The sequence below is a fragment of the Patagioenas fasciata genome, chromosome 18 (genome assembly GCF_037038585.1).
Source record: "Patagioenas fasciata isolate bPatFas1 chromosome 18, bPatFas1.hap1, whole genome shotgun sequence".
Classification (NCBI taxonomy): domain Eukaryota; kingdom Metazoa; phylum Chordata; class Aves; order Columbiformes; family Columbidae; genus Patagioenas; species Patagioenas fasciata.
This window is the reverse complement of record NC_092537.1, coordinates 14,346,163-14,368,498: the sequence shown is the minus strand read 5'-3', so window position 1 is coordinate 14,368,498 and position 22,336 is coordinate 14,346,163. Positions and strand designations below refer to the sequence as shown.

The following is a 22,336-nucleotide window of genomic DNA, read 5'->3' as shown; positions in this document are numbered from 1 at the left end:
GTAAAGAAACCAGATGGTAAAGCCATGGAGTTAGCGCAGGGGTGGAGAGGAATCAATAACATGAAGCCTTACACATTGTTAACCAAATGATGGTTATGTTATTGAACCAACGTCAGCAAACTCTGTCTTGCAGTACGTTACGGGAAACCGTATCGGAACACAGCAAAACTCACTGGGGAGCTGATGCTCTATCCCAACACCTGATTAAAAGGAAAGAGCGAATTGATGTAGTATTTGGAACCAAGTGACCCAGCAATGTGAACTCTGTCTGGCAAACAAACTTAATACGATAAATATGGTACAAATGCGAACAATTAGAAAAGGAGATGTAGCAGGACAACATTAGCAACCAGATTTCTCCAAACTCCCTGGAAAAGGGGGTTTGCTGGTGTTAACAGAGACCTCCTCAGGTTGGCCAGAAGCATCCCCTGCCCAACCAGTAAAGCTGGGAAAGTATCTAAAGCTTTGCTAAATGAGACCGTACCCCGATTTGGGGTCCCCGCTCTGATGTCCTCTGCTAGAGGACAGGTGAGTTCAAGCCACAGCAGCTTCTACTGGATCTTTAGGCACTAAAGAGCATAACTTTTTAGAGTCACTGAGATCAACGCTGAGAGAACTGGAAAGCGGCAGGCAGGTCCTACTGGTTCCGACGTCTGTTTCTTACCACTGCTTTCTTCACCCTTGAACAGTGAATCCAGGCAGGTTGTTCTTTAATCTTGATGGCGCTAAAGGCCGTCAGCAGCAGCTGGAACAGTCCATTCCACTTCTCTTCTCAAGGCTGACATGAAAAAGCTTTCACAGAAACTTCATCTATTGGCTTGAAAGAAGACACTTCAGTTTTCCTTGGCTCGAGGCTTCCCTCTCCTTCTGAGCAGCGCTACAGGTGGTGCTTGATGCTACTTCCACTTAGTTTCCTGGCAAATGCTGTTTATCTGCGGTTCCATTAAATGATTCATTTTCTTTTCTACCTGCCCACTTGCTTAAGGCTTGCAGGGAGTCTGCAGCTGCCAATCAATCTCTAATGCTTTACTGACTTGCAGCACTACCTGTGCAACAAAAGGGGGCCCTCTAGGAGAGGACATCACAGCGGGTACCCCCAAACGGGGTACGGTCTCATTTAACACAGCTTTAGTTACTGTTCTAGCTTTACTGGTTGGGCAGGGGATGCTTCTGGCCAACCTGAGAAGGTCTCTGTTAATGCACTGCAAGGCAGAGTTTACTGATGCTGGTTCGAGGAGGCAGCCGTCCGGGCTCAGAGACGTCCCTCTCATTTCTCTCTCTGTCTTCCCAGCCGCTCGTCTCGCAGTATCGGCTGCCAATTTATTTCCAGTTTCCTGGTCAGTGTCTCCTTCTCGATGCTCCTTGAAATGCACGATGGCAACTTTTCGAGTAACAGCGCAGCTTCTGGCAACTGGAGTACCACGTTTAATCTCTTCTCCTTGTGCTGTTAATAAACGTGGCCCTTTTCAAATGCTCCATGGGCACGCGCCACTCCCAAAGCACACTTGGAATGTGTCCAAATGTTAATCTTCTTCTCTTTGGATAACTCTAAAGCTGGTGCATGTGCAGCTGTCCGGGCAGAAGTCCCAGGAGACAAAGGTTTGGCTTTGATTACCTCGTGGGTAGTTGTTAGGGCATCCCCAGCTCTATGTACTCCTTGCTTTACAAAGCTGCTTCCATCAGAGAACCAGGAGTCTTCGGCGTCTTCCGTGGGCTGTTCCTTTAAATCCCGCCTGCTGGAGGAAACAGCTCCCATTGTTTCCAAGCAATCCTGGACCACAGGCTCAGAAACAGAGCGGCTGAGGAAAGGGGCTGCAGTGACACTGTTGGTAACGACAACATTCACATCATCCAGTTCCACCAGTACCGCCTGGCATTCAGGAATCTCGAGGGAGATAACCCATGAGTGCCTTTTTGTTCCAGAACGGTTGGGACTGTATGGGACACTTCCACAGTCATTTTCTGTCCATGGTGAACTCAGGAGCTTCCTGTACAGCGAGTCCAAGAGCTGCCACAGCTCCACGACATCCAGGCCAGCCTTGGCTCACTGCATCTGATTGCTTAGGGAAGCAGCAGCCGCCCGGTTCTGAGCTCTCGATTGCCGTGCTGGAACACGCAGAGCAACGCTTTGCCTTTCGTGTGAGCGTAACTCCAATGGCTTGGTGATATCTGGGAGACCCAGGCTCTTTGTTTAGTTGTGCAAATGCCCTCAGACGCTTCTCTTGTCCAATTCAACTTGGCAGTCTCTTCGTTTGGCAGTTCATAGAAAGGCTTTACTAAAAGTCCATCATTATAAACTCAAAGTCTGCACCAACGTGTCCTCCTAAGAAACGCCCGGAGCTCTTTTACCGCTGCAGGTTCTGGTGTCCGGCAAATAGCTTCTTGTCGCTCCATCCCCAGCTCTGGTGCCCTCCGGAGATCTCGAATCCCAGATAAGTCACTTGGCGCTGGATCAGCTGGGCTTTCTGTTGGGAAGCTCGATACCCACTGCATCTCACCAAATTCAGCAAACTCGCAGTGCATTGCATACGGTCTTCTTTGGTTTCTGTGGCTGCTCTTTTATCTTGAATGTCACTTCACCTTGTTTGAATGTTATTGTTGCTTGCAATTGTTTTCCTAAGTCTCGTCTCCGTAACGGTTTTGGAGACCCAGGCATAGATAAGAACTTGGGAATTCCATTTTGTTTTCCCAGTTTCTCTTGGATTGGCTGTTGAAGAAAGCTTTGTCTTGTTGGCCAGCAGCTCCCACCAGAGGTGCAAAATCTTCATCTAACGGTATCAATTCCTGATTCAAAATGGAATCAGAAGTTCCAGTCTCAACTAAAATCTCAGCTTCTTTCCCCCGCTTTCCTCTTCTTTCTCCACAGCTTCACCACCCCGGAAGCTGAAGGCACATCATCTTCAATTCCACGCCCCGTGGGGACATACAGTCTTCTATCTCAGCCTCCCCTCTCATCAGGCGAGTTTTCTGTCTTATTCTACGTGCTGGACAACATGGTTTCAGCTTCTCCTGAGCTTTATTCTGCTCCCTTTGTAATGTGAACACAGCTGGATCCCGGGGTGGCAAGTGAATAGCGCGTTCTGTCTGCCACTCTGGGCGTTTTCGCAAAGTGAAAAACGTATCAGCGTCCATCACTTGACTGCACTCGCCTTCTCTCTTCAAGAAGAACGTTAACGCCGCACCGTTCAGAGTTTCATTCAGAGGCCGCTTTTCCTCATCATCTAATTTATACAATGGTGACTGATTATAATATGTCAGCAAGGTTTCTCTACTCACGTTATCACCAGGTGGTTCCCCAGTCTCTTTCCTGTGAGCTACCATAAGGTTAGCATGAAGTTAGTTACAACGGATGAGTTTCCTACTATGAATTACTAGTCAAATGTAAGCCAAGCGCTCTGCTCCGAAACACCGTGTTCCTAGATCTTCCGGTCTCGTTGTCAGGCAGAAGGATTTAAAACTTAAAAAATACCCCCTCGTTTTGCAGGTGGTTAGAAAGCATTCACCACGTCGTTGGTTAATGACGGGTACGTCTTTGTAACTTAATCGCAGTCTGCATTAATTTAGCGTCTTCTCTGCAGTCCAGAGAGGGGAGGAGGGTCGGGATGCGGGCAGAGGTGAAGCGTTGTAGGGCGCTTTCCTCGGGATCTCCATAAATAACCGCATAACAGCAAAGAAACTGTCTGGGCTTGGGGCCTCTCAGCAGGAGGAGCATGAGACAAAAGAGACTTGGGCTTGTAAACCCCCCCAGTCTGTGCACCCGCTCTTCGCACATCCTTCATGAGCCTGTTGGTCCAGTGGTAATTTTGGGTCTGGGGCCTTGGTTGTTTCTTCTTGGATTCTCTTCCTCCATCTTCCAGGCAGTTTTTTCTCTGTCCGTATCTCGATGTGTCGAAGCATAGAATACAGCTAAAGGAATTTAAGGGAGCAAAATTCTTCTGCGACTGTCCTCCCTTTGTTTTTATTAAGCATCCTCACTAATGTGTCCAAACGAGCCCCTGAAGTCTCTAAGGCCTTTAACGCGTACCCACAGTCTCCCATACGATGTTGCTACAAGTCACGACAGAAGCAGAGCTGACAGAATGGCCACTGGGGCAGAGCCTGATTAAAGGGTCCTGTAAGAAATGGGAGGCTGGAGAATGGAGGAGAGATCGACTACTTGCACGGGCGGAGATGCTTTCCTCAGGGCCTCCATAAATGCGTGTGTATACTCAATGTCATCGTCCGCAGGACGGGAGGAGGGCGGGGGGGTTGTTGACAGTCGTGCAGTGTTGTCTCGTCCTTTCTTGAGGGGCTCCAAGAAGATGCCCTGCTTCTCTAACTGTTGTTCTCCTGAGAAGAGAGGAAGGATGCGTGGGATGGATCCCAGGCAGTGCCACAGAAACAGGGTGACAGTCCAGGGTGTTGCTCCCCAACAAGAGAAGCATCCCAAAGCCTCCCTCGTGCCATGTCCCCCATGAAGGGGACGCCTCCCCGTGCTCTCCAGAGCCCAGACCCTCGCAGTCTGAGCAAGACCCGCAGGGGAAGCCTCCAAGAGCGTCCCTGCCTGGGGAAAGACCCAGCGGGGACCTGACGGCACAGGACGGGGACAGCACAAAGCCAGAGTCCAGCAGAGCCGGCGTCCCCCACCCAGGGATGGGCTGAGCAGAGGGCAACCCCTTCGAGCCAAGGACGACGTCCCAGCGCTCCCCCAGCGGCTCCGCAGCCCCTTCCAGCCGCGCTCTCCCCCCGCCTCACCTGCTGGGCCTGGAACTACAGCAGCTGCACCTGGGCGCTGTACATGGAGGCTAAGGAGGCCTTTTCCTGCTTCAGCTGTTCCTGCTCCTGCTGCAGCTGCTTCTGCTCCTGCTCAAGCTGCTGCTTCTCCTGCTTCAGCTGCTCCTGCTTCTGCTTCAGCTGCTCCTGCTGCTGCTTCACCTGTTCCTGCTGCTGCTTCAGCTGCTCCTGCTTCAGCTGCTCCTGCTTCATCTGCTCCTGCTTCCTCTGCTCCTGCTGCTGCTTCCTCTGCTCCAACTGCTGCTTCACCTGTTCCTGCTGCTGCTTCAGCTGCAGCAGCAGGACCTGCAGCTTGTCCCGGAACTCGGTCTGCATCCTGCGTGCCTCCCGCAGGGCTCGCTCCCTCTCTGCGTGCTTCTGGGCCGAGAGCTGCAAGGCAGAGCGGGTGGGGAGGCTGGGGACAGGGAGCCTCGCTGCCCTGCGCTGAGGGTCCTCTGAGCATCCCCTTGTTCCCCTCCCGGCACAGGATTCACGACTTCAGGAGGGGTGTGAGACCCCGGCTGTGATGCCGGCCCGTGCACGGCTGTGAACCGTGGCGCAGAAGCTCTGCTTACCGCCTTCGTGCTTCTGATCATCCCCTCCTGCTTCTGGACACGTCGCGCGGCCCCGATCACCTTCTCCTTCTCCAGCCTCAGCTCCTGCCAGGCCTGGTCCAGCCTCTGCCTGTCTCTCGCCAGCTGCTCCTCCTCGGCTTTCAGCTCCTGGCGCTGGATCTTCAGCTCTGCCCGGTCCTAGGGTGGGCACGGGGGAAACCGACGCATCACCTGCCCCGTCCTGGACACCATCTCCCGTCTTCCCAAGGGGAGGCAGAGCCCCTGTTGAGCTCCTCGTGTGGCCGCTTTGGGTGCAGAGCAGCAGCCCCCGGTGCTCCAGCAGAGCCCTCACCCACCCGCCTGTGGGGACCAGGGCTGGCAGAGCTGGGACCGGACACACACACACACTCCTTGCCCAGAACGCCAGAGCCCCTCCCTGTGCTGCACACCCTCAAACACGCTCAGCACAGGGCAGTTCCTCGGCACTGGAAATACCCAGCCTGAGTGGTCCTTTGCCACCCCGGCAGCCCTGAAAAATGCAGCTCTGCCGCACTGTCTGTGCCACATGTCCCCTCTGGACAGCCCTGGGGGGAGCAGAACCGGCTCCGGACACGTCCCCATGGCACGGGGAGGTTTTCCCTCACCCACCGTGGGGGTTTCCTCTCCCCAGACTCACAACAGAGGTGGCTGCGCCTGCCCTGGCTGCCCAAACCCCTCACGGGTAAAGGGGAGAGAAAGAGGCAACTGACGCTTCAGTCAAGAGCTGAAAGGGGCTGGTGGAGCCTGTTCCTGGGACTCCCTCATTCTCACCACCCCAAGTGACGTCTCTGTCACAAGAAGGCAGCGCTGAACGTCTCCCCGCTGAGCAGGACCCACGCGTGAGCCTGCCAGACGCTGCAGGGCCAGGCGCCGTTCACGGGCTCCAGGCCAGGGACCTCCTGCGGGCCAGAGAAACGCCCGGACCCAGCCAGGAGCCTGGCCTGGGCAGAGGACACAGCGTGGGCTCACCTGCTCCAGCAGCCGAGCCTGCTCGCCCAGCCTGGCCTGCGTGTTGGCCACCAGCTCCTGGACACGGCTCCGCTCCTCCTCCATGCCCCTCCTGCACATGTTCTGCAGGTCACTGGAGAACTTCTCCATCTTCTCAGTGATGCCGTTCAGAGACCTGGGCAGAGATCCGGGGGAGGGTCACCGTGGGGGACACACTTTGTCCCACTGCGAAGGAGAGGGGGACGTGTGCTGGGCCATGGGCCGGGCAGCCCTGCCCCGAACCTCTCGGGATCAGAGCAGAGCAGCAGGAAGACGCAGCCGCTGCTTCGGGGAGCACGGACAGATACTAAACAACAGCTCAGCACCCCTGGGGGCAGCGGGTGGGAGAGAGGATGGTCCCTGTTCCTCCTGTGCTCTGGGCCCGGTTCCCCGGAGGACAGGGAACACCGTGGCCAGGGATCAACCTGGGGGCACGACACCGGCTGTCGGTACCTGGTGTGTGAAATGGTGCCGGTCAGCACATCCATCTCTCGCTCTTTCAGCCACATCACGTGCTGGGGCTGCTCCTCGTGTTTCTTGCGCAGTTCCTCGACAGACTCCCTGCGGGACATGGGGAAGGAGCCCACCACGGGCTGTTACAAACTGGTGCTCCCCGTGACGGGCACCGTGGAAGAGGCTCGGTCGTGGGGCTGAGCACCAGGTCCCAGGAGCTGGTCTGTCACGGGGCGTCCCACGGGCTGCCTTCCCCATCTGGGATGGACCACATCTGGGGGTTATGGGCTTCTCTACCAACAACAGACTTCTCGTTGACCTAAACTATGTGGACATCAGCAACTCATTGTTCTGAATAAAAGGGATCCGGGGGAGAGAAAACATGGGGTTCAGCGTCGTTCAAAATGCAATGCCTTCCCTCGGAATGACGTCTCCAGCCAGATCTGCCTGTCTCCACCGGCAAAGCAAATCCCCACTCCAAAAGCCACGGAGCTGCCCTCAAGCCAGCGCTTCTGGACTCTCCATTCTCCTTTCACCGTCTCCCCAAACCGTTCCCTGGCTCCTTCACCCACACCGGGGCCACCGGCACCACGTGCCGCTCGTGCCGCTCTCGCCTCTGCAGCTCCCGCAGCTGCTGCAGCTCCAGCCGGTGCTGCGCCAGCAGCTCTGCCCGATCCCGCGCCGTGTCCTGGCCCCTTCTCCTCCCCCTGGGTCACCCGTGGGCCCCATCCAGCAGGCGCTGGGGCTCACCTGGCTCTCCAGCTCTGCCACACGGGCCTGGGCGCTCAGCAGCTCTGCCCGACAGACGGATGCTGCTGGGGAGGCGGCCAGCTGGCCGCAAGCACAAAGCACCCGATGCGGTGAAGCCGAGGAGGCCACGAAAGACAAGATCCCTTCCCAGCGCCAGTGCCTGCCTCGCAGGCGAAAGGCAGGATTCAGCCTTTTGGCTGCCGAGGGAGCAGAGACCCCAACAGCTCCGTCCCTGGTGCTCCCCTGGCTGCATCCGCCCCCTTCCCCGGGCACCCCCAGCTCACACCCCCTGCCCACCGCTCCAGGCACGGGGGCTGCAATTCCCTTCTGAGCCCCATTGGGACGGCACAAGTCTGAACCTGCTGGAGGAGGTGGTTTGTCTGGAACCAGGAGAAATGAAGGGGAGTGAAGGCAGGATCAAGGAGCAGGGGGAACTCGTGGAGCTGTGTCCATCCAGGACAGCTCCACGGCACGCGGGGCAGTGTGTGCCATCCTGGGCACAGCTGGAAACACGGCCCAGAGCTGGGATGGGACTGTGAGCTGGCCCAACGGGACACAGACCACCCCCACCGCCATCATAGGTAAAGGCACAGCAGCCACGCTCTCTGTGCACAGCAAAAGATGCTATCAGCCACTGCCTGAAGGGCGCTGGTACCTGAGAAGGGGGCCTCAAAGGGCGGAAACTCTCCCTCCTCAGGGGGTGCACCACCCGCACCCCGAGGGTGGCTCGCACCACAACCCGTTCCCCCTTCTCCCTGGCGGTACCAGGCGCGGCCTCAGTGCGGTGGCTTCGCTGCCCGTGTCCAAGACGGCAGCTGCTGCGGGCCCTATGGGAGCGGCGTGGCAGCGCTCGAGCCTCGTGCGAAGGTGCGTGGGGCTGGAGGCATCGGGCCCGGCCCCAGCCCATGAGCCTCCAGCCTTTCCTGCCCCGCAGACCCCCTGTTATTTTGTTTTGTGGTTTTTTTAATATGTTTGGGTAATGTGTTTAAATGCAGAGAGAAGCAGCAGCAGCATGCAGGCAGCTGCTGGGTACGAGGGGTTCCCTAAGCACACACACCCCACAACCCCCGGCCGCCGGGCAGGAAAGAGAACGTGGGGGTATAACAAAAAAAAAGGGCATGGAGGTGTTCTGGCTGAAGCCGAGCTGTGCTCATCTACCCTTTGAATGACAATTCCAAAGGCACCAAAGGATGGGCCTTTGCTGGCTCTGCCCTGGTGCCTACTGGTTTGCTCCCCGTGCTCCCTCTGGGGGGGCCCGGGTACCACCGGATCCACCTGGGCACCCCCAAAGTGCCTTTTGAGCTCTTATTTTTCTCCTGAAATAGCAAACACGGCGGGGCTTTCTGCCATCCTGCCCCAGGGACCCCCACTCAGACCACACCGGCGCTTGGTTGCTCATCACCGTTTATTGCAGCCGCTGCCTGCTCAGCGCCCGGGGCGGTGGGACCGGGGCCGGGACCCCTGTCCTGCGCGGCTGTCAGGGGGTGATTCACCGCGGGGGGGCTGGATGGGCGGCAGCAGACTCGGTGCCAGGGTGAAGCGTCTGGGAGACGGGACTGGTCGGTGCAGCAGCACGGCCGAGAGCAGCGAGGTCGAGGTGTCTGGGGTGGCCCTTGGCGTTGGGGGCAGCTGAGAGCCCCCCATCATGGCGAGCTGCTCGTCCTGCCGGTTCCCATCAGTGCCGTCCTGGCCCGACAGCTGCATCGCGTCCTTCTGGGAAGGGGAGAGCGTGTGAGCCAAACACGGGGCCCCGTTCCGCATCCCCCAGCAACCCTCCCCCAGCCAGCTCTCCCTGGGGAAACTGAGGCACGGATGGATCCCCCCGCAGGCTCAGCATCCCCCTCCCCACCTCCGTCATCCCTACCTTGTTGGGGCTGCGGGCGCTGGGTGGGGACGGCCGTGGGGTGCTGGGCGGTTGGGGCTGGAAGCGCGGGGGCGTGAGGGTGTGTGGGCCCCCGCAGCTCCGCGGAACAGTGGGGTACCTGCACTCGCCCGTCCGCTCCCTGTGGGACAGGACACGGGGTGCTCAGTGCCCGGCAGGTGGCACCCCATGTGTCACTCGACGCCAGGGAGGGGTCAGGGGGCAGTTACTCACGGTCCAGGCGCCAGCATGTGGAGGGGCCGGTCGCAGGACAGGCAATGGAAACCAGGCAGCAGCTGCCTGGAGCGGGGAGAAAAGGGCTGGGGAGCTCCTGGGGGGCACAGCCCCACCTGCACACCGTCCCCTGCCACAAAAAGCCTCTGCACCCACCCCCCAAGATTGGTTCGGGAGGGCTCCTCCCACACGTGCCCCCTCATTGTGCCGCCTCCGTCGCTGGGAAGCTGCAGCTGGCAGGAGCACAAGGCACAGCCACTTGCTCAGCATCCCCAGGGGCGCTGCCCACTCGGCTCCCACGCCAGGGTACCACAGCGGCACGAGCTGGGACAGCCAGCAGGAACAGGGCCGGCACTGCCAAAGCCACCGCTGTCCCCATCGCACTCACTTCCTAATCCCAGCGGCATCGTCACGCTCTGGCTGCAGCTCCTTCTGGAGCTGCCCGCTGAGGCTCTTCCACCGCTCCTCCTGCTGCTCCCGGAACGCCCCCAGCTCCCGGCGGTCCAGCTGTGGACGGGTGACACCCTCAGCCATCTACCCCAGGATGGGACATGGCGGTCCCCAGGGGGACAGCCGGGAGGGGGCACCCTCGCAAGGATGCTGCCTCAGGCTGCCAGGCCCCCAAGGTGCCAGTTCTGTGTGGAGGGGACGAGCCCTCACCTTGCAGTCCATCTGTCTCTGCAGCTCTTTCTGGAACCGGTGCCAGCTCTCCTCCTGGCCCGTCACCCGGCTCGTCACCTCCTCCACCGCCTTGTTCAGCCGCTCCTCGCACGCCTCAAACTGCCTGCGACTGACTTTGTCAGCCAGGGCGGCTTTGTCTGCTTTCTAGCAACGGGGAAAGGCAGGAGAGCGGTGGGGACAGGATGCAGGGACAACGCGAGAGGGAGAAGTGGCTACGTGGCCCTGTTCACCCTATCACCCCCGTGGGGTTGCTCCCACCAGCCGAAGGGACTCGGGGTCACAGAGGGACCTGGCAAGGGACCCGCAGCAGGGCTGGAAATCCTCCCTCCCCCCGGATGCTTCTGCCAGCCGGCACCCAAGGGACAAGGGGCGTTTGTCACCGTGCTCGGGACACCCTTGGCTGGCACCAGGGTCCCTCGAGCCCCTACCTCATCGATTTCCAGCACCAGCAGCTGCTCCTTGTCTGCTTTCTGCTTCTTGAGCCGCTCCAGGGCCTGGGACAGAGCCTTCCAAGGCAGACAGCAGCCCGTGACGCCACGGCAGGGTCGGAGCTGCCCCCCGGCCAGCCGAGCACCCCCTGCCTCCCCAGCCCATCAGAAACCTCCAGGAAAGGCATCGGGAAGCTGTGCAGGGCTGCGAGCAGGGTGGCAGGGGGACAGATCCCTTGGGGTCCCAGCCTGGGCTCTGCCTGCGGGTTACAGCCACCCACCTTGATGTCCTTCTGCTCCTGCTGGCGATCCTGCTGGAGGTTTGCAAGGGCCGAGCTGAACTTCTCGTAGTCCTTTTGGAGCTGCATGATGCTGGCCTGGAGGCACTTGAGCTGCTCGTCCTGCTGCAGGGACTAAGAGGACAAGGCGGTGCTGAGCCAGGGGGGTGGCTGCCCCGCGGGGACAGACCCAGGGTATTTTGGCTGGTGGCCGCGGGCTCTCGGGGCAAGCAGGACATTTGCTCCAAGGCTTTAACTCCCTTCCATGCTGCTGACTCCCACAAGCCGGTTAGGGGGGCAGCGAGGGGCTCCCCCACGTTACAGCAAAGCAGAAATGCCTGGGGGCTCCTGGCAGCTCAAGCCCCCTACACCGCGTCTCCTTACCTGTCTCCTCCACTTTGGGTAACTCTCCACCTTGCCGCCCGCCTTCTGGGCCAGGGACTCCAGCTGCGCCTCGAGCTTCTCGCAGCGCTGGAGGAGCTTCCCCAGCAGCGCCCTGGTGTCCCAGTTGCAGCCGGGGCACCCCGCGTGCTCGTGTCCCCCGCTCTGCGCCGTCGCCCTCGGCTCGTCCAGCTGCTGGCAGGGGAGGAGGAATCAGCTCTGAGCCGGGCTGGATGCCGCCCACAAGCCCAGGTGCCGTGGAGGCTCCATGGCCCCATCCAGCCAGGGGACGTGGCCGGGACCCCGCCAGGACTGCCCCCGAGCCAGCGGGGGCTGGGAGCGCTGCCCCCGGGCCTCACCTCTGCCTGCAGCTGCTGTGCTGTCTCCATCACCAACTGATTCACGTACTCGGCCGCAAACTGCTCCAGCTGGGCCTGGGTCGGCTCCTGCTGCTTCCCCAACTCCTTCCGCTCTGCCTTGACCTTCTGTCCCTTGGGCCTGGCCAGCGAGACGGGGGCAGGGGCAGGCTTAGCCTTCGTGGGGGTGTCCCTTGGCCCCCAAACTGGCATGCTCCCAGACCCCAGGCTCCCTCGCAGCCCTGCGGGGTAGGAAACCCTCTCCCATCCTTTTACCGCGGCTGTTGGGTCATCTGGGCGCTGCCGTCTGCTTTCCTGCCGGCTCCAGCCGCCCTCATCTTTCTGGGAGCATCCTCCACCTTCCTGATCTGGGAACGGCAGTGGGGGCGGTGAGGGCACAGCCCCCTGTGTCTTTCCGGCATGGGGACCCTTCGACTGCCCCCTCCCTGCCCAAACTGGCATCCCCGCAGCCCCTCGGGGACTGCTGCCGGCTCACCTTCTCCTCCTGCCCATGGAGGGCCCCGGCCATGTCTTGCAGGAACGACATCTGGCACTTGAGGTCGGTCAGGATGCTGGTGATGCTCTGCCGGCCTAGAGGGACATGGTGCAAGGGGATGTGCTGTCGGTGAGGGGGTCTCAGCCTTGGGGCCAGGCTCTGAGCATGACGAGCCCCTGAGCCAGGGTGTCCCCACGCCAAACAACCCCCGCCAGCCCCCCCGTGCTCTCACCTCCCTCCGGGAAGAGCCGGCGCACGTTCTCAAGATCCGCATGTTCAGCTTTGGTAGATTTAAGCTGCTCCACCTGCTCCTTCAGACCAGCGCAGAGGTGGCCGAGCTGCCCAACCTGGGAGAGAACCTCCCGCATCTCCGACTCGTAGCTGGAGGTGCTGGTGGTGCCCCAGGGCTTGGCCGGCTCTTGGGCATCCCCTGGGATGGTGGCTTGGGAGGTGGAGGAGCCAGGCTGCACCCCAGGGGTGGTGGTGTGGGTCCCAGCTGATCCTGGCTGCACCCCCGAGGTGCTGGCCTGGGCATCAGGGGCCCCTGGCTGTGTCCCCAGGGCGGTGGTGGCCTGGGTGCCCGGGGATCCTGGCTGCATCCCCGAGGTGCTGGCCTGGGCATCAGGGGCCCCTGGCTGTGTCCCCAGGGAGGTGCTGGCCTGGGTGCCCGGGGATCCTGGCTCCAGCCCCGGGGTGGTGGCACTGGCACCACAAGATCCTGCGTGATCTGCGGGAGCGCCTGACAACTTCACAGGGGTCACTGGTTCCCCCTGTGTCCCTGCTTGCATCCCCGGGGAGCCAGACCCTGCAGTCCCCTTGCTGGTCTCCATCCCAGGCTGTGTCCCACGTCCCTTTGGCCCCAGTGCTGAGCTCTTCCTGGCCTGGGTGTCCGTGGCCACCTGGGTGGGCTCGGCGGGGGCAGACTGGCCCCCAGCGCCCTCCTGGGAAGAAGAGGCAAAGGGCAGCAGGGTTACTGGCAGCTGGGCAGCCGTGAGGACAGACCCCAGAACCCCCCGCCGTGTCCCCAGCCCCTGTCCCCAAACCACCACCTCGCGGGGCCAAACTCGTGTTGAACATGAGAGCCCAAATGCAAAGGGATCACGGGCTCAGCCCGGCTATGGAACCCGGGGGATTGGACCCCTAGGGATGGGAGCCCCAACATCACTGCCCAGCACCCCCAACCCACAGCTTTATCTCCCCTCCTTCCCCTCCCATGGTTCTGTTTGGATGGCTCTCTAGTTCAGAAGTGCCTTAGCAACCCCTGGGACACCCTTCCCACTCTTCCCTCCTGCTGCCCTTCACGCTGGTGACACCGATGGCCGTGGGGCACGGGCACAGTGTGACAGGGCAGCGGGAGCGGGGAGGGACGAGGGCCCGGCTCCCTCCCGGGGCACCAGGGGACGCTCACCAGGCCAAGGGTCTCCTGTATCTCCTGGATGTCCTCTGCCAGGCCAGAATGCGCCTCCTGCATGGCCCGCATGTCCTCTGTCAGGCCGACATGCGCCTCCTTCATCTCCTGGATGTCCTCTGCCAGGCCAGAATGCGCCTTCTGCATCTCCTCCTTCATCTCCCGCACGTCCTCTGCCAGGCCGGACTGCACCTCCTTAAACTTGTTGATCTCCTCCCAGAGATCCTGGAGCGAAGCCCTTTCCTGGGAGAGCGGGTGGGGGGTGAGCGCAGGGGAGGGTCCCTGGGGACCTGGACCCCGCTGTGCTCTGCTGCGGGAGCTCGGGCTTAACCCAGCCCTTGGGCTGAGGGCGGCACGAGGGCAGCGCGGAGCCCAGAGGAGGGGGCGTCTCGTGGGGGAGCACCCAGGGACCAGCAAGAGCATCTACCTTGGAGACGGCTCTCTCCTTCTCTTCTGCTGTTTTTGGTATCAGCTCCTTGGCCACAGAGGAGACCTCGGAGTCGCTCCCGGTCCCCTCCAGCATGTCCTTCTCATCCAGCTGCTCCGCTGGTTTCCAGAGCTGCTGCCCGGTGCCCAGGGCTCCGTCCTCCTCCTTCTCCTGGCCAGGGTGGTCCTTGCTGTCCTGCTCCTTTGCCAGGCTGGGGGTCGGGCTCTGCCCTGGCTCCAGGACAGACGGCTCCTGCTGGCCCAGCTGCCCGATGATGGCCTCGAGCAACTTGTGCAGGGCCACCAAGTCGACAACCCCCAAATGGGGTGTCCCAATGGCGGCGTTCAGCAGCTCCAATAGACCGAGTGTGGCCATCGCTGCTGCTCTGCCAGAAAACACGGAGCCTGATGTGGGAAGACGGGAGCTTTTCTGTCCGGAGGTGATGTTGGAGGGAATGGCAGCCAGCAGCCTTTCTCCTCCTCCTTCTTGCCACAGAAAGTGATGCAGTCACCGAACAGATCCAAGTGCCGAAAGCAATCCAAGTGACTAAAGTGATCCAGTCACCGAACAGATCCAAGTGTCAAAAGCAAACCGAGTGATGAAAGTGATCCAGTCACCAAAGCGATAGAAGTTCCGAAAGTGATCAAACCACCGAAAGCGGTTCAACCACCAGAAGTGGTTCAACCACCAGTAGCGATCCCACCACCAAAAGTGATGCAACCACCAATAGCGATCCCACCACCAAAAGTGATGCAACCACCAACAGCGATCCCACCACCAAAAGCGATCCAACTGCCAAAATGAGTCCACCACCACAGTGATCCCACCACGGCAAGTGATCCCACCACGGCCAGTGACCAAATGGGCGAGGGGCACAGGTGACAGGGGACAATATAGTGTCTCTGTTGCCCGGCAACAGCCGCCCCAGCAGCCAGCGGGCGCCGCCCTGGCCATTGTGATGAAGTTATCCACGGGATGGGAGGTGCTGAGGGTCCCTCCTGCCTTTCCCGCTTTACCACCTACAGTGCAGCTGGTGACACCTCAAATGTTGTGGCAGTCCCTGCAGAGCCTGCCCAGATGCAAAATACAATCGGACAGGTCACAGGGAATGAAATCTCATTTCACTGAATTAAATACCCTCAGTTTTAATTGCAGAGAGAGTGGCTTTATCCGTGTTGTGTACTCAATCAAACTCTCCCGACGTTTAATCCTTTCCTTTCCCCACGGCACAGTGGCCTCGGAGGCGATTCCCCTTCGTGGCAGATGTGCAGTGACTGGCTCACGAGTGCACCAGCACCTGGGAACCTGGGCTCAAAACAAGGCCAAAGTGCCTGGTTTAGGATGCCTTTCCCTGCGGTTGATCAAGGCAGACGGATGTCTTTGGAGAGGGAGCTGTTCTGAAGGGATTTCTTCTGCCTCTCGACTGCTGGCACGAGCCAGCGGCTGCTGACCAGGAAACCTCCAGCTGGGGCCAGTGACAAGTGCTGCTCTTCTCCCGCTCAGCTCTGATGTGGTCGAGGGGGATCAGCCCTGCGAGGAGGGAAATGCTGGAGGTGACACCAGGACCTGGGGGGTTCAGCTGGAGAACGGGAGCTGAGGGGAGACCTTCTGATCTCTGAACTGCCTGAAAGGAGCCTGGAGCCGGGGGGGGCGGGCTCTGCTCCCCAGGAACAAGCGACGGGACAAGAGGAAATGGCCTCAAGTAGCACCAGGGGAGGTTGAGGTTGGATGTGGGGAACAATTCCTTAACAGAAAAGGCTGCCGGGCATTGGGACATCATCCCCTCCATCTGCCATTTTACCAGGCAGCTCCTTTGAGCCTTATTCTGGGGAACACATACACAGAAACCCTGAATCCTTGATTTGAGTTCATTTAATGATTTTTCCAGGATCTTACAGCCATGCAGTTGGCACGGTGCTGTGCGCAGAGTCTGCAGGTGGAGCCGCCCCACCACCCTGGTCCAGAGAATCCCAAGCGGGTGACGGAGAGGACGCTCGGCACAAAGCGCCTCTGCCCCGAGATGCCAGCACGAGGCAGGAGGGTCCGTCCTCCCGTCCCGCCACCCTGCGGGGGCCACAGTCCCCAGAGTCAAAACACGGAAGGATAAGCCCAGCCCTTCCCACCAGTGCAGAGCAGAGCACCTCGAGGGGAGGCCCGGCCCCAGTAAATGCCGTACGTGGGCTCCTTGCTGTCTCGCTATCTGTCCAGGTCCTCAGGGGCTGGTGGCGCGGGAACTTCACCTGGGGAGGATGGTAAACGGGCGGCCGCACAAATTCAACCACGGGCTCTGTCCTGTCTGTCAAGGGGTGACACAGAGCGTTAGCGAGATGGCGCAGACCCGAACCCCAGGGCCTGCCGTCGCTAACAAGGCCCCCCCCCCACCCACCAGGGCTGGTCGAGCACGCCCTGGTGAAGGCCCTCAGTGTTATTTTAAAATGCTCATTCAGAATGGGCTTTTAAGAGGTTGTCTCCTCAGGCTGCTGTTAGTTTGGGGGAGGATGGCTCCGGAAGCGCCCAGTCTGTGCTGTAACAGCTCCCAGACAAGTGCCGGGACCAAGCAGGAGCCCACGGGCACAGCTCGTGCACCGGCCCTGTGCCTCAGCCCAGGGCTGCGTCACGGCTCCCCCAGCCCCCCGCACGGGCCATTTCTCACTGAGGAGCTGATGGGAGACCCAGGTAACGCAGCTGTCCCGCTGGCACTGTTGAGACGCCAGCCCTGCCGGGGTCACGGCATCCTCGTGCTTTCTGTACAACTCAAACGTGCTCAAGGTTCACACCTTGAGCCTGTGGCTGGAAACAAGACACAAGCACAAGCGCTGAGGCGATTCTCTTTTCTTGCAGCACTCTGGCAGGCAGCTACTTCCCCACAGCACCCCAGAGTCTGTGAAACAGAGGTGGAAAACCAAGGCACACCAAAACTTCTCCCAGCTTCCCCAGCCCTCTGCACATTTCTGCTCCAGGCAGGAAAAAAACCCCACTTTCTTAACAGCCTGGTTTAAAGCAACAGGACAGCACAGTGCTTGCAGGGCTGGGATTGTGGCTTCAGGCGACACACAAACTCAGAGCAGCCCTGAACAACCCTGCAGACTCCAAGGAACTTGCTCTCCTCCAGCAGTAACGACCTTGTCATCAGAACACGCAAGAACAGCCTGGCCAAGAGAGCGTGAACCGCCCAGCATCAACCCCAAAGTGAGAACCGCAGCAGCTCAAGACCACCCAGCAATCCTTTCCTAGCACAAGAGTAACTCATTCTTATAGGACGGAGCTTCAAATGAGGAGCAAAGAACTCAACAGATGAAATTACAAGATTAAAGGGACTTCTCAGTCAGCTGCTTCACCGTGCCTCGGTTTCCCAGAGCGAGCAGTGGCAGCTAATGCACCTGCCAGGCAGACTGCCGAGGGAGAGGAGTCTGGGGGGAAACAGAAGGCGGGAGTCAGGGAATTATCCTTGGTGTCATCTCAAGGCACATCAGGGATAAGAGGGTCATTAGGGGCAGTCAGCATGGCTTTACCAAGTGTAAGTCATGCTTGACCAACCTCACAGCCTTTTATGAGAATGTGACAAGGTGGATGGATGATGGCAGAGCGGTGGATGTGGTCTACCTTGACTTCAGCAAAGCCTTTGACACAGTCCCTCACAGCATCCTCACAGCTAAATTGAGGAGGTGTGGTCTAGACAATAGAGTAGTGAGGTGGGTTGCAAACTGGCTTAAAGAGAGAAGCCAGAGAGTGGTGGTCAATGGTGCGGAGTCCAGTTGGAGGCCAGTATCTAGCGGAGTGCCTCAGGGGTCAGTACTGGGGCCAATATTATTCAATATATTCATTAACGATTTAGACGAGGGAACTGAGTGTACTATCCGCAAGTTTGTTGATGACACTAAGGTGGGAGGAGTGGCTGACACGCCAGAAGGCTGTGCTGCCATCCAGAGACCTGGACAGGCTGGAGAGTTGGGTGGGGGATAACCTGATGAAATTTAGCAAGGGAAAGTGTAGAGTCCTGCATCTGGGCAGGGACAATCCCAAGTTCCAGTATAGGTTAGGGCATGACCTATTAGAGAGCAGTGTAGGGGAAAGGGACCTGGGGGTCCTGGTGGACAACAGGATGACCATGAGCCAGCACTGGGCCCTTGTGGCCAGGAAGGCCAATGGCATCCTTGGGTGTATTACAAGGGGGGTGGTCAGTAGATCGAGAGAGGTCCTCCTTCCCCTCTACTCCGCCCTGGTGAGACCCCATCTGGAATATTGTGTCCAGTTCTGGGCCCCTCAGTTCAAGAAGGACAGGGAACTGCTGGAGAGGGTCCAGCGTAGGGCAACAAAGATGATGAAGGGAGTGGAGCATCTCCCTTATGAAGAAAGGCTGAGGGAGCTGGGGCTCTGTAGTTTGGAGAAGAGGAGACTGAGGGGTGACCTTATTAATGTTTATAAATATATAAAGGGTGAGTGCCACGAGGGTGGAGTCAGGCTCTTCTCAGTGGCAAACAATGATAGGACAAGGGGCAATGGGATCAAGCTGGAACACAAGAGGTTCCACTTAAATTTGAGAAGAAACTTCTCAGTGAGGGTAACAGAGCACTGGAACAGGCTGCCCAGGGAGGTTGTGGAGTCTCCTTCCCTGGAGACATTCAGAGCCCGCCTGGACACCTTCCTGTGCGACCTCACCTAGGCGTTCCTGCTCCAGCAGGGGGATTGGACTGGATGAGCTTCTGAGGTCCCTTCCAATCCCAAACATACTGTGATACTGTGATACTGTGATACTGTGAATTGCTTCCACTACACTGCGACACCGGTCCTGCCTCAACTCTCAACCGCCAGAGCTTTGGGGAGGCTACAATCTTTCCTGCATATGTAACACATCCCTACTCGGATGCTACGGCATCGTCTCTGCCTGTGCAGCCAAAAGAAACAGGAGCGAACCAACAGCAGAGGGAAAAGATCCCGTTTAAACACGTTCTTTGTAAAGAACCTGCTACTCACCTGGATTTGTGAGCAGCACAGTCCGCAGGGAGCCTTTATCTGCCGCGGATGACACCGGGGGAACTGGAAGCCTGAATGAGGAACACAAACAGAACGTCAATCACTGAAACCACAGATTCCATTAAGACCAGGTCATGATTTCCACGGCAACGAACACGAACCGGGCACGGGCACGGCCAGGACCCAGCACAGACCAGGCACGGCCACAACACCAAGTCATCCAGCTCCACCTGAGAGGCCCCGGAGCCTTAAGAAACACCAGCCTGCTGACAGACAGCCATCCTGTTGCAAAGCTCTGTCTTTATCACGTCCAAGAAACAAGTCTGGATCATCACAGAGGAAATACCCTTCTAAACAAAATCCCCCGGGGCAGACAATGCCCATCAGGAGCGTCTGAGAAAACCACAGAGGCTTCCCGTGGAGCCAAGGCTGTGCCCCGCTCCCCCCACACTCCTCTGACGGAGTCACCATGTTCCCATAGCAGACCGGCACGGCGTGCTCGTCTTCCTGGCTGTGCTCCACCCTCAAGGTGAGCCGGGGGGCAACGCGGCCCCTCGGAACAAGTCACGAAACACCGCGCAGTGCTCGGCCACGCGCTGCTTGTGGAACGGGCCGCTGCTCTTCTCCCACTCAGCTCTGAGCTCGCCGAGGGGGATCAGCGCTGCGAGGAGAGGGAAACGCTGGAGGTGACACCGGGGGACCCAGCGCGGCCGGGGCGGAGAGGGGGTGGCGGGACACAGGCCTGTCCGGAGCCACGCTGCGCCTTCCATCTCCGCATTCTGGCGGTTCTCCCTCGGGATCTTCTTTCTTGCCTTGATTTCCTTTGCCCGCAGCAGCTTCTCACGCGGCAGGCTGATGTCGGTCTTTGGCTCCTCAGACAGGGCTGAAAAAATCACCTACGTGACAAATTCCAGTACCCAAAACACCCAAACACAAAACGCCTGCAGAGCGTTAGAGAGGCTGTGAAAGAGACGCAAACTCCAAGACAGCAGAGACTCGAATCTACCGCCTCTGCCTTCCCTCGGCACCTCCACGCGTCTGCCGCCTCCTCCCCGCCAGCTCATCGCACCCCCAGACCCAGCGGTTTCCCAGCCGAGGAGCAGCTCTGGTCTCTGCGGCTGCTCTGCAGCCAAACTGGGTTATTTGCTGCAAGGGGTCTAAAGCTCTGGTTCCTGCTCTGGCTCCTCTGACACTACCGGGTTTAGGAAGAGAGGAAACGGCCTCAAGTTGCCCCAGGGGAGGTTGAGGTTGGATCCTGGGAACAATTTCTTCCCAGAAAGGGCTACCCAGGGCAGCGGCGGAGTCGCCCTCCCTGGAGGGGTTGAACAGACGTGGAGATGCGGTTCTCAGGGACACGGGGCAGTGCCGGGGGTGGGGTATGGTTGGACTCGATGCTCTTGAGGATCTTTTCCAACCAAATGATTCTATGATTCCAAGGAATCACTTCTCTACTCCGCTCCACGTCTCTTGGCGGGTCCTGGCCAGCCTCCCTCCTCCCAGAAAACTGCCATCCGGTTCCCTGAAACTTTCGGCCTCTGCAAACTTCTACATCAGCAAAGGGCCAACCTTGTGCCAAAGCCCCTCATCAGCTCTTTACAGGGCGCAGTCTGGGGCAAAATGCAGCCCCAGCAACAGCTTTCTCGACCTCCGGCAGCAAAAGCCCGCACGGCGCAGCTCCTCGGGCGAGCACCTGGCTGGGGCTGCTGTGCTGCCGGGCCGTCTGCCCCCAGCGCGGCTCCCTGCTCTCCTCCTCCACCAGCCTCCAGCACCGACTGAAACTGCAGCGTTTTTCCAGCACTTCTAAGTTGCCGACGTCAATGCCCTCGTTGGGCAGCGGCCCCAGCCGCTGGGAATGGAGAGTGAAGAGAAGCTGCTCAATTCATGTACACCGTGATTCACTTACAAAACACGCACCCATCGTTAACCAATGACACGGTAAATGCTTTCTGAGCACCTGCAAAACGAGGGGAGGATGGGCCATAGAATCCCAGAATGTCAGGGGTTGAAGGGCCCTGGAAAGCTCATCCAGTGCAATCCCCCCATGGAGCAGGAACACCCAGCTGAGGTTCCACAGGAAGGGGTCCAGGCGGGTTTGAATGTCTGCAGAGAAGGAGACTCCACAGCCTCCCTGGGCAGCCTGGGCCAGGCTCTGTCACCCTCACCAGGAACAAGTTTCTTCTCAGATTTCAGCGGAACCTCCTGTGTTCCAGTTTGCACCCATTGCCCCTTGTCCTGTCACTGGTTGTCACCCAGAAGAGCCTGGCTCCATCCTCCTGACACTCCCCTTTCCATATTGATCCCCAGGAATGAGTCCCCCCTCAGCGTCCTCTTCTCCAGCTCCAGAGCCCCAGCTCCCTCAGCCTTTCCTCACACGGGAGATGCTCCACTCCCTTCAGCATCTTGGTGCTGCGCTGCACTCTCTCCAGCAGTTCCCTGTCCTTCTGGAGCTGAGGGGCCACAACTGGACACAAATTCCCGAGAGAGCCCGGGAAGAGCCGGAGCCACCCCCGCCTCCCCGAGCCGGCCACGCCAGGAATTCAGCCGCCCGAGCGCTCTCCCCGCCACGCCGCAAGCGGCTCCCGCTGCCCGCGCAGGGGAACCGGGGCTCCCCGGCCCGGGACTCACCGGCCGTGCCGAACGCCCGCCCGCTCCGGACGCCGCTCAGCGCCGCGCTCGCCAGCGGCACCGCCATGCTGCGCGCCGCCCGCACTGGAAGGGCCCCGTTCCCATAGCGACGGGGGCTGCGCCGCGCGGGGTCCGGCCCGCAAGGCCCCGCAGCCGTAGCAACGGGTCTGTCTACCGCAGCGCCGGGCTGGGAATGCCCCGCTGCCGCAGCGACGGGGCTGGTTAGCGCGGAGCCTGCCTAGAAGCGTCCCCACAGCCCCGCGGGACGGGCTCTGCCCTCCCCGGGAACCCCTCCCCATCGCCGGCCTTGCTGCTCCGACCGGGCAGAGCCCGCGGAAGGCACCGGAGAGGCCCCGCTGTCACCCCGGGGTACCCGGGCGGGAGGTGAAGCCCAGCACAAGAGCCAGGGGCTTTTCAGAAATCGGCCCAACAAGGAAAAGCTGCGGTTGCCAGACCCAAGGACCCGGGACAGCTGATTTCTGCCCTCAAATTCTGGCTCCATCCTTCCAGGTCAAACTGGCAGTTTCTCCAACCACCGCGTGTGGTTTTCGGCTCCAGAGAAGGACGAGTATTTGCTTCCCAGCTCCATCAGCAAAGCAGTGCCACACGCGGATTCACGTGCGCAAACTGTCACAGGAACGTTCTTGACCCC

At 59.6% G+C, this 22,336-nt stretch overlaps 2 protein-coding genes across 2 annotated transcripts; both read right to left on the bottom strand.

Moving 5' to 3' along the window:
• Window positions 1–8,931: 8,931 nt before the first annotated feature.
• Window positions 8,932–11,576, bottom strand: LOC139829348 (glutamine-rich protein 2-like). Its single transcript, XM_071816457.1, has 8 exons — window positions 11,402–11,576; window positions 11,021–11,152; window positions 10,740–10,817; window positions 10,291–10,455; window positions 10,019–10,137; window positions 9,631–9,696; window positions 9,400–9,538; window positions 8,932–9,248 (listed from the first exon to the last, which is right to left on the bottom strand). The coding sequence occupies exons 2-8, from the start codon at window positions 11,105–11,107 to the stop codon at window positions 8,961–8,963; spliced, it is 942 nt and encodes a 313-aa protein (XP_071672558.1). The 5' UTR covers window positions 11,108–11,152; window positions 11,402–11,576; the 3' UTR covers window positions 8,932–8,960.
• Window positions 11,577–15,977: 4,401 nt separating this feature from the next.
• On the bottom strand, window positions 15,978–22,226 carry LOC136109576 (uncharacterized). The gene is made up of 3 exons (XM_071816382.1): window positions 21,685–22,226; window positions 19,060–19,130; window positions 15,978–16,381 (listed from the first exon to the last, which is right to left on the bottom strand). Exons 1-3 carry the CDS (start codon window positions 21,981–21,983, stop codon window positions 15,978–15,980), a joined length of 774 nt encoding a protein of 257 aa, XP_071672483.1. The 5' UTR covers window positions 21,984–22,226.
• Window positions 22,227–22,336: the final 110 nt, after the last annotated feature.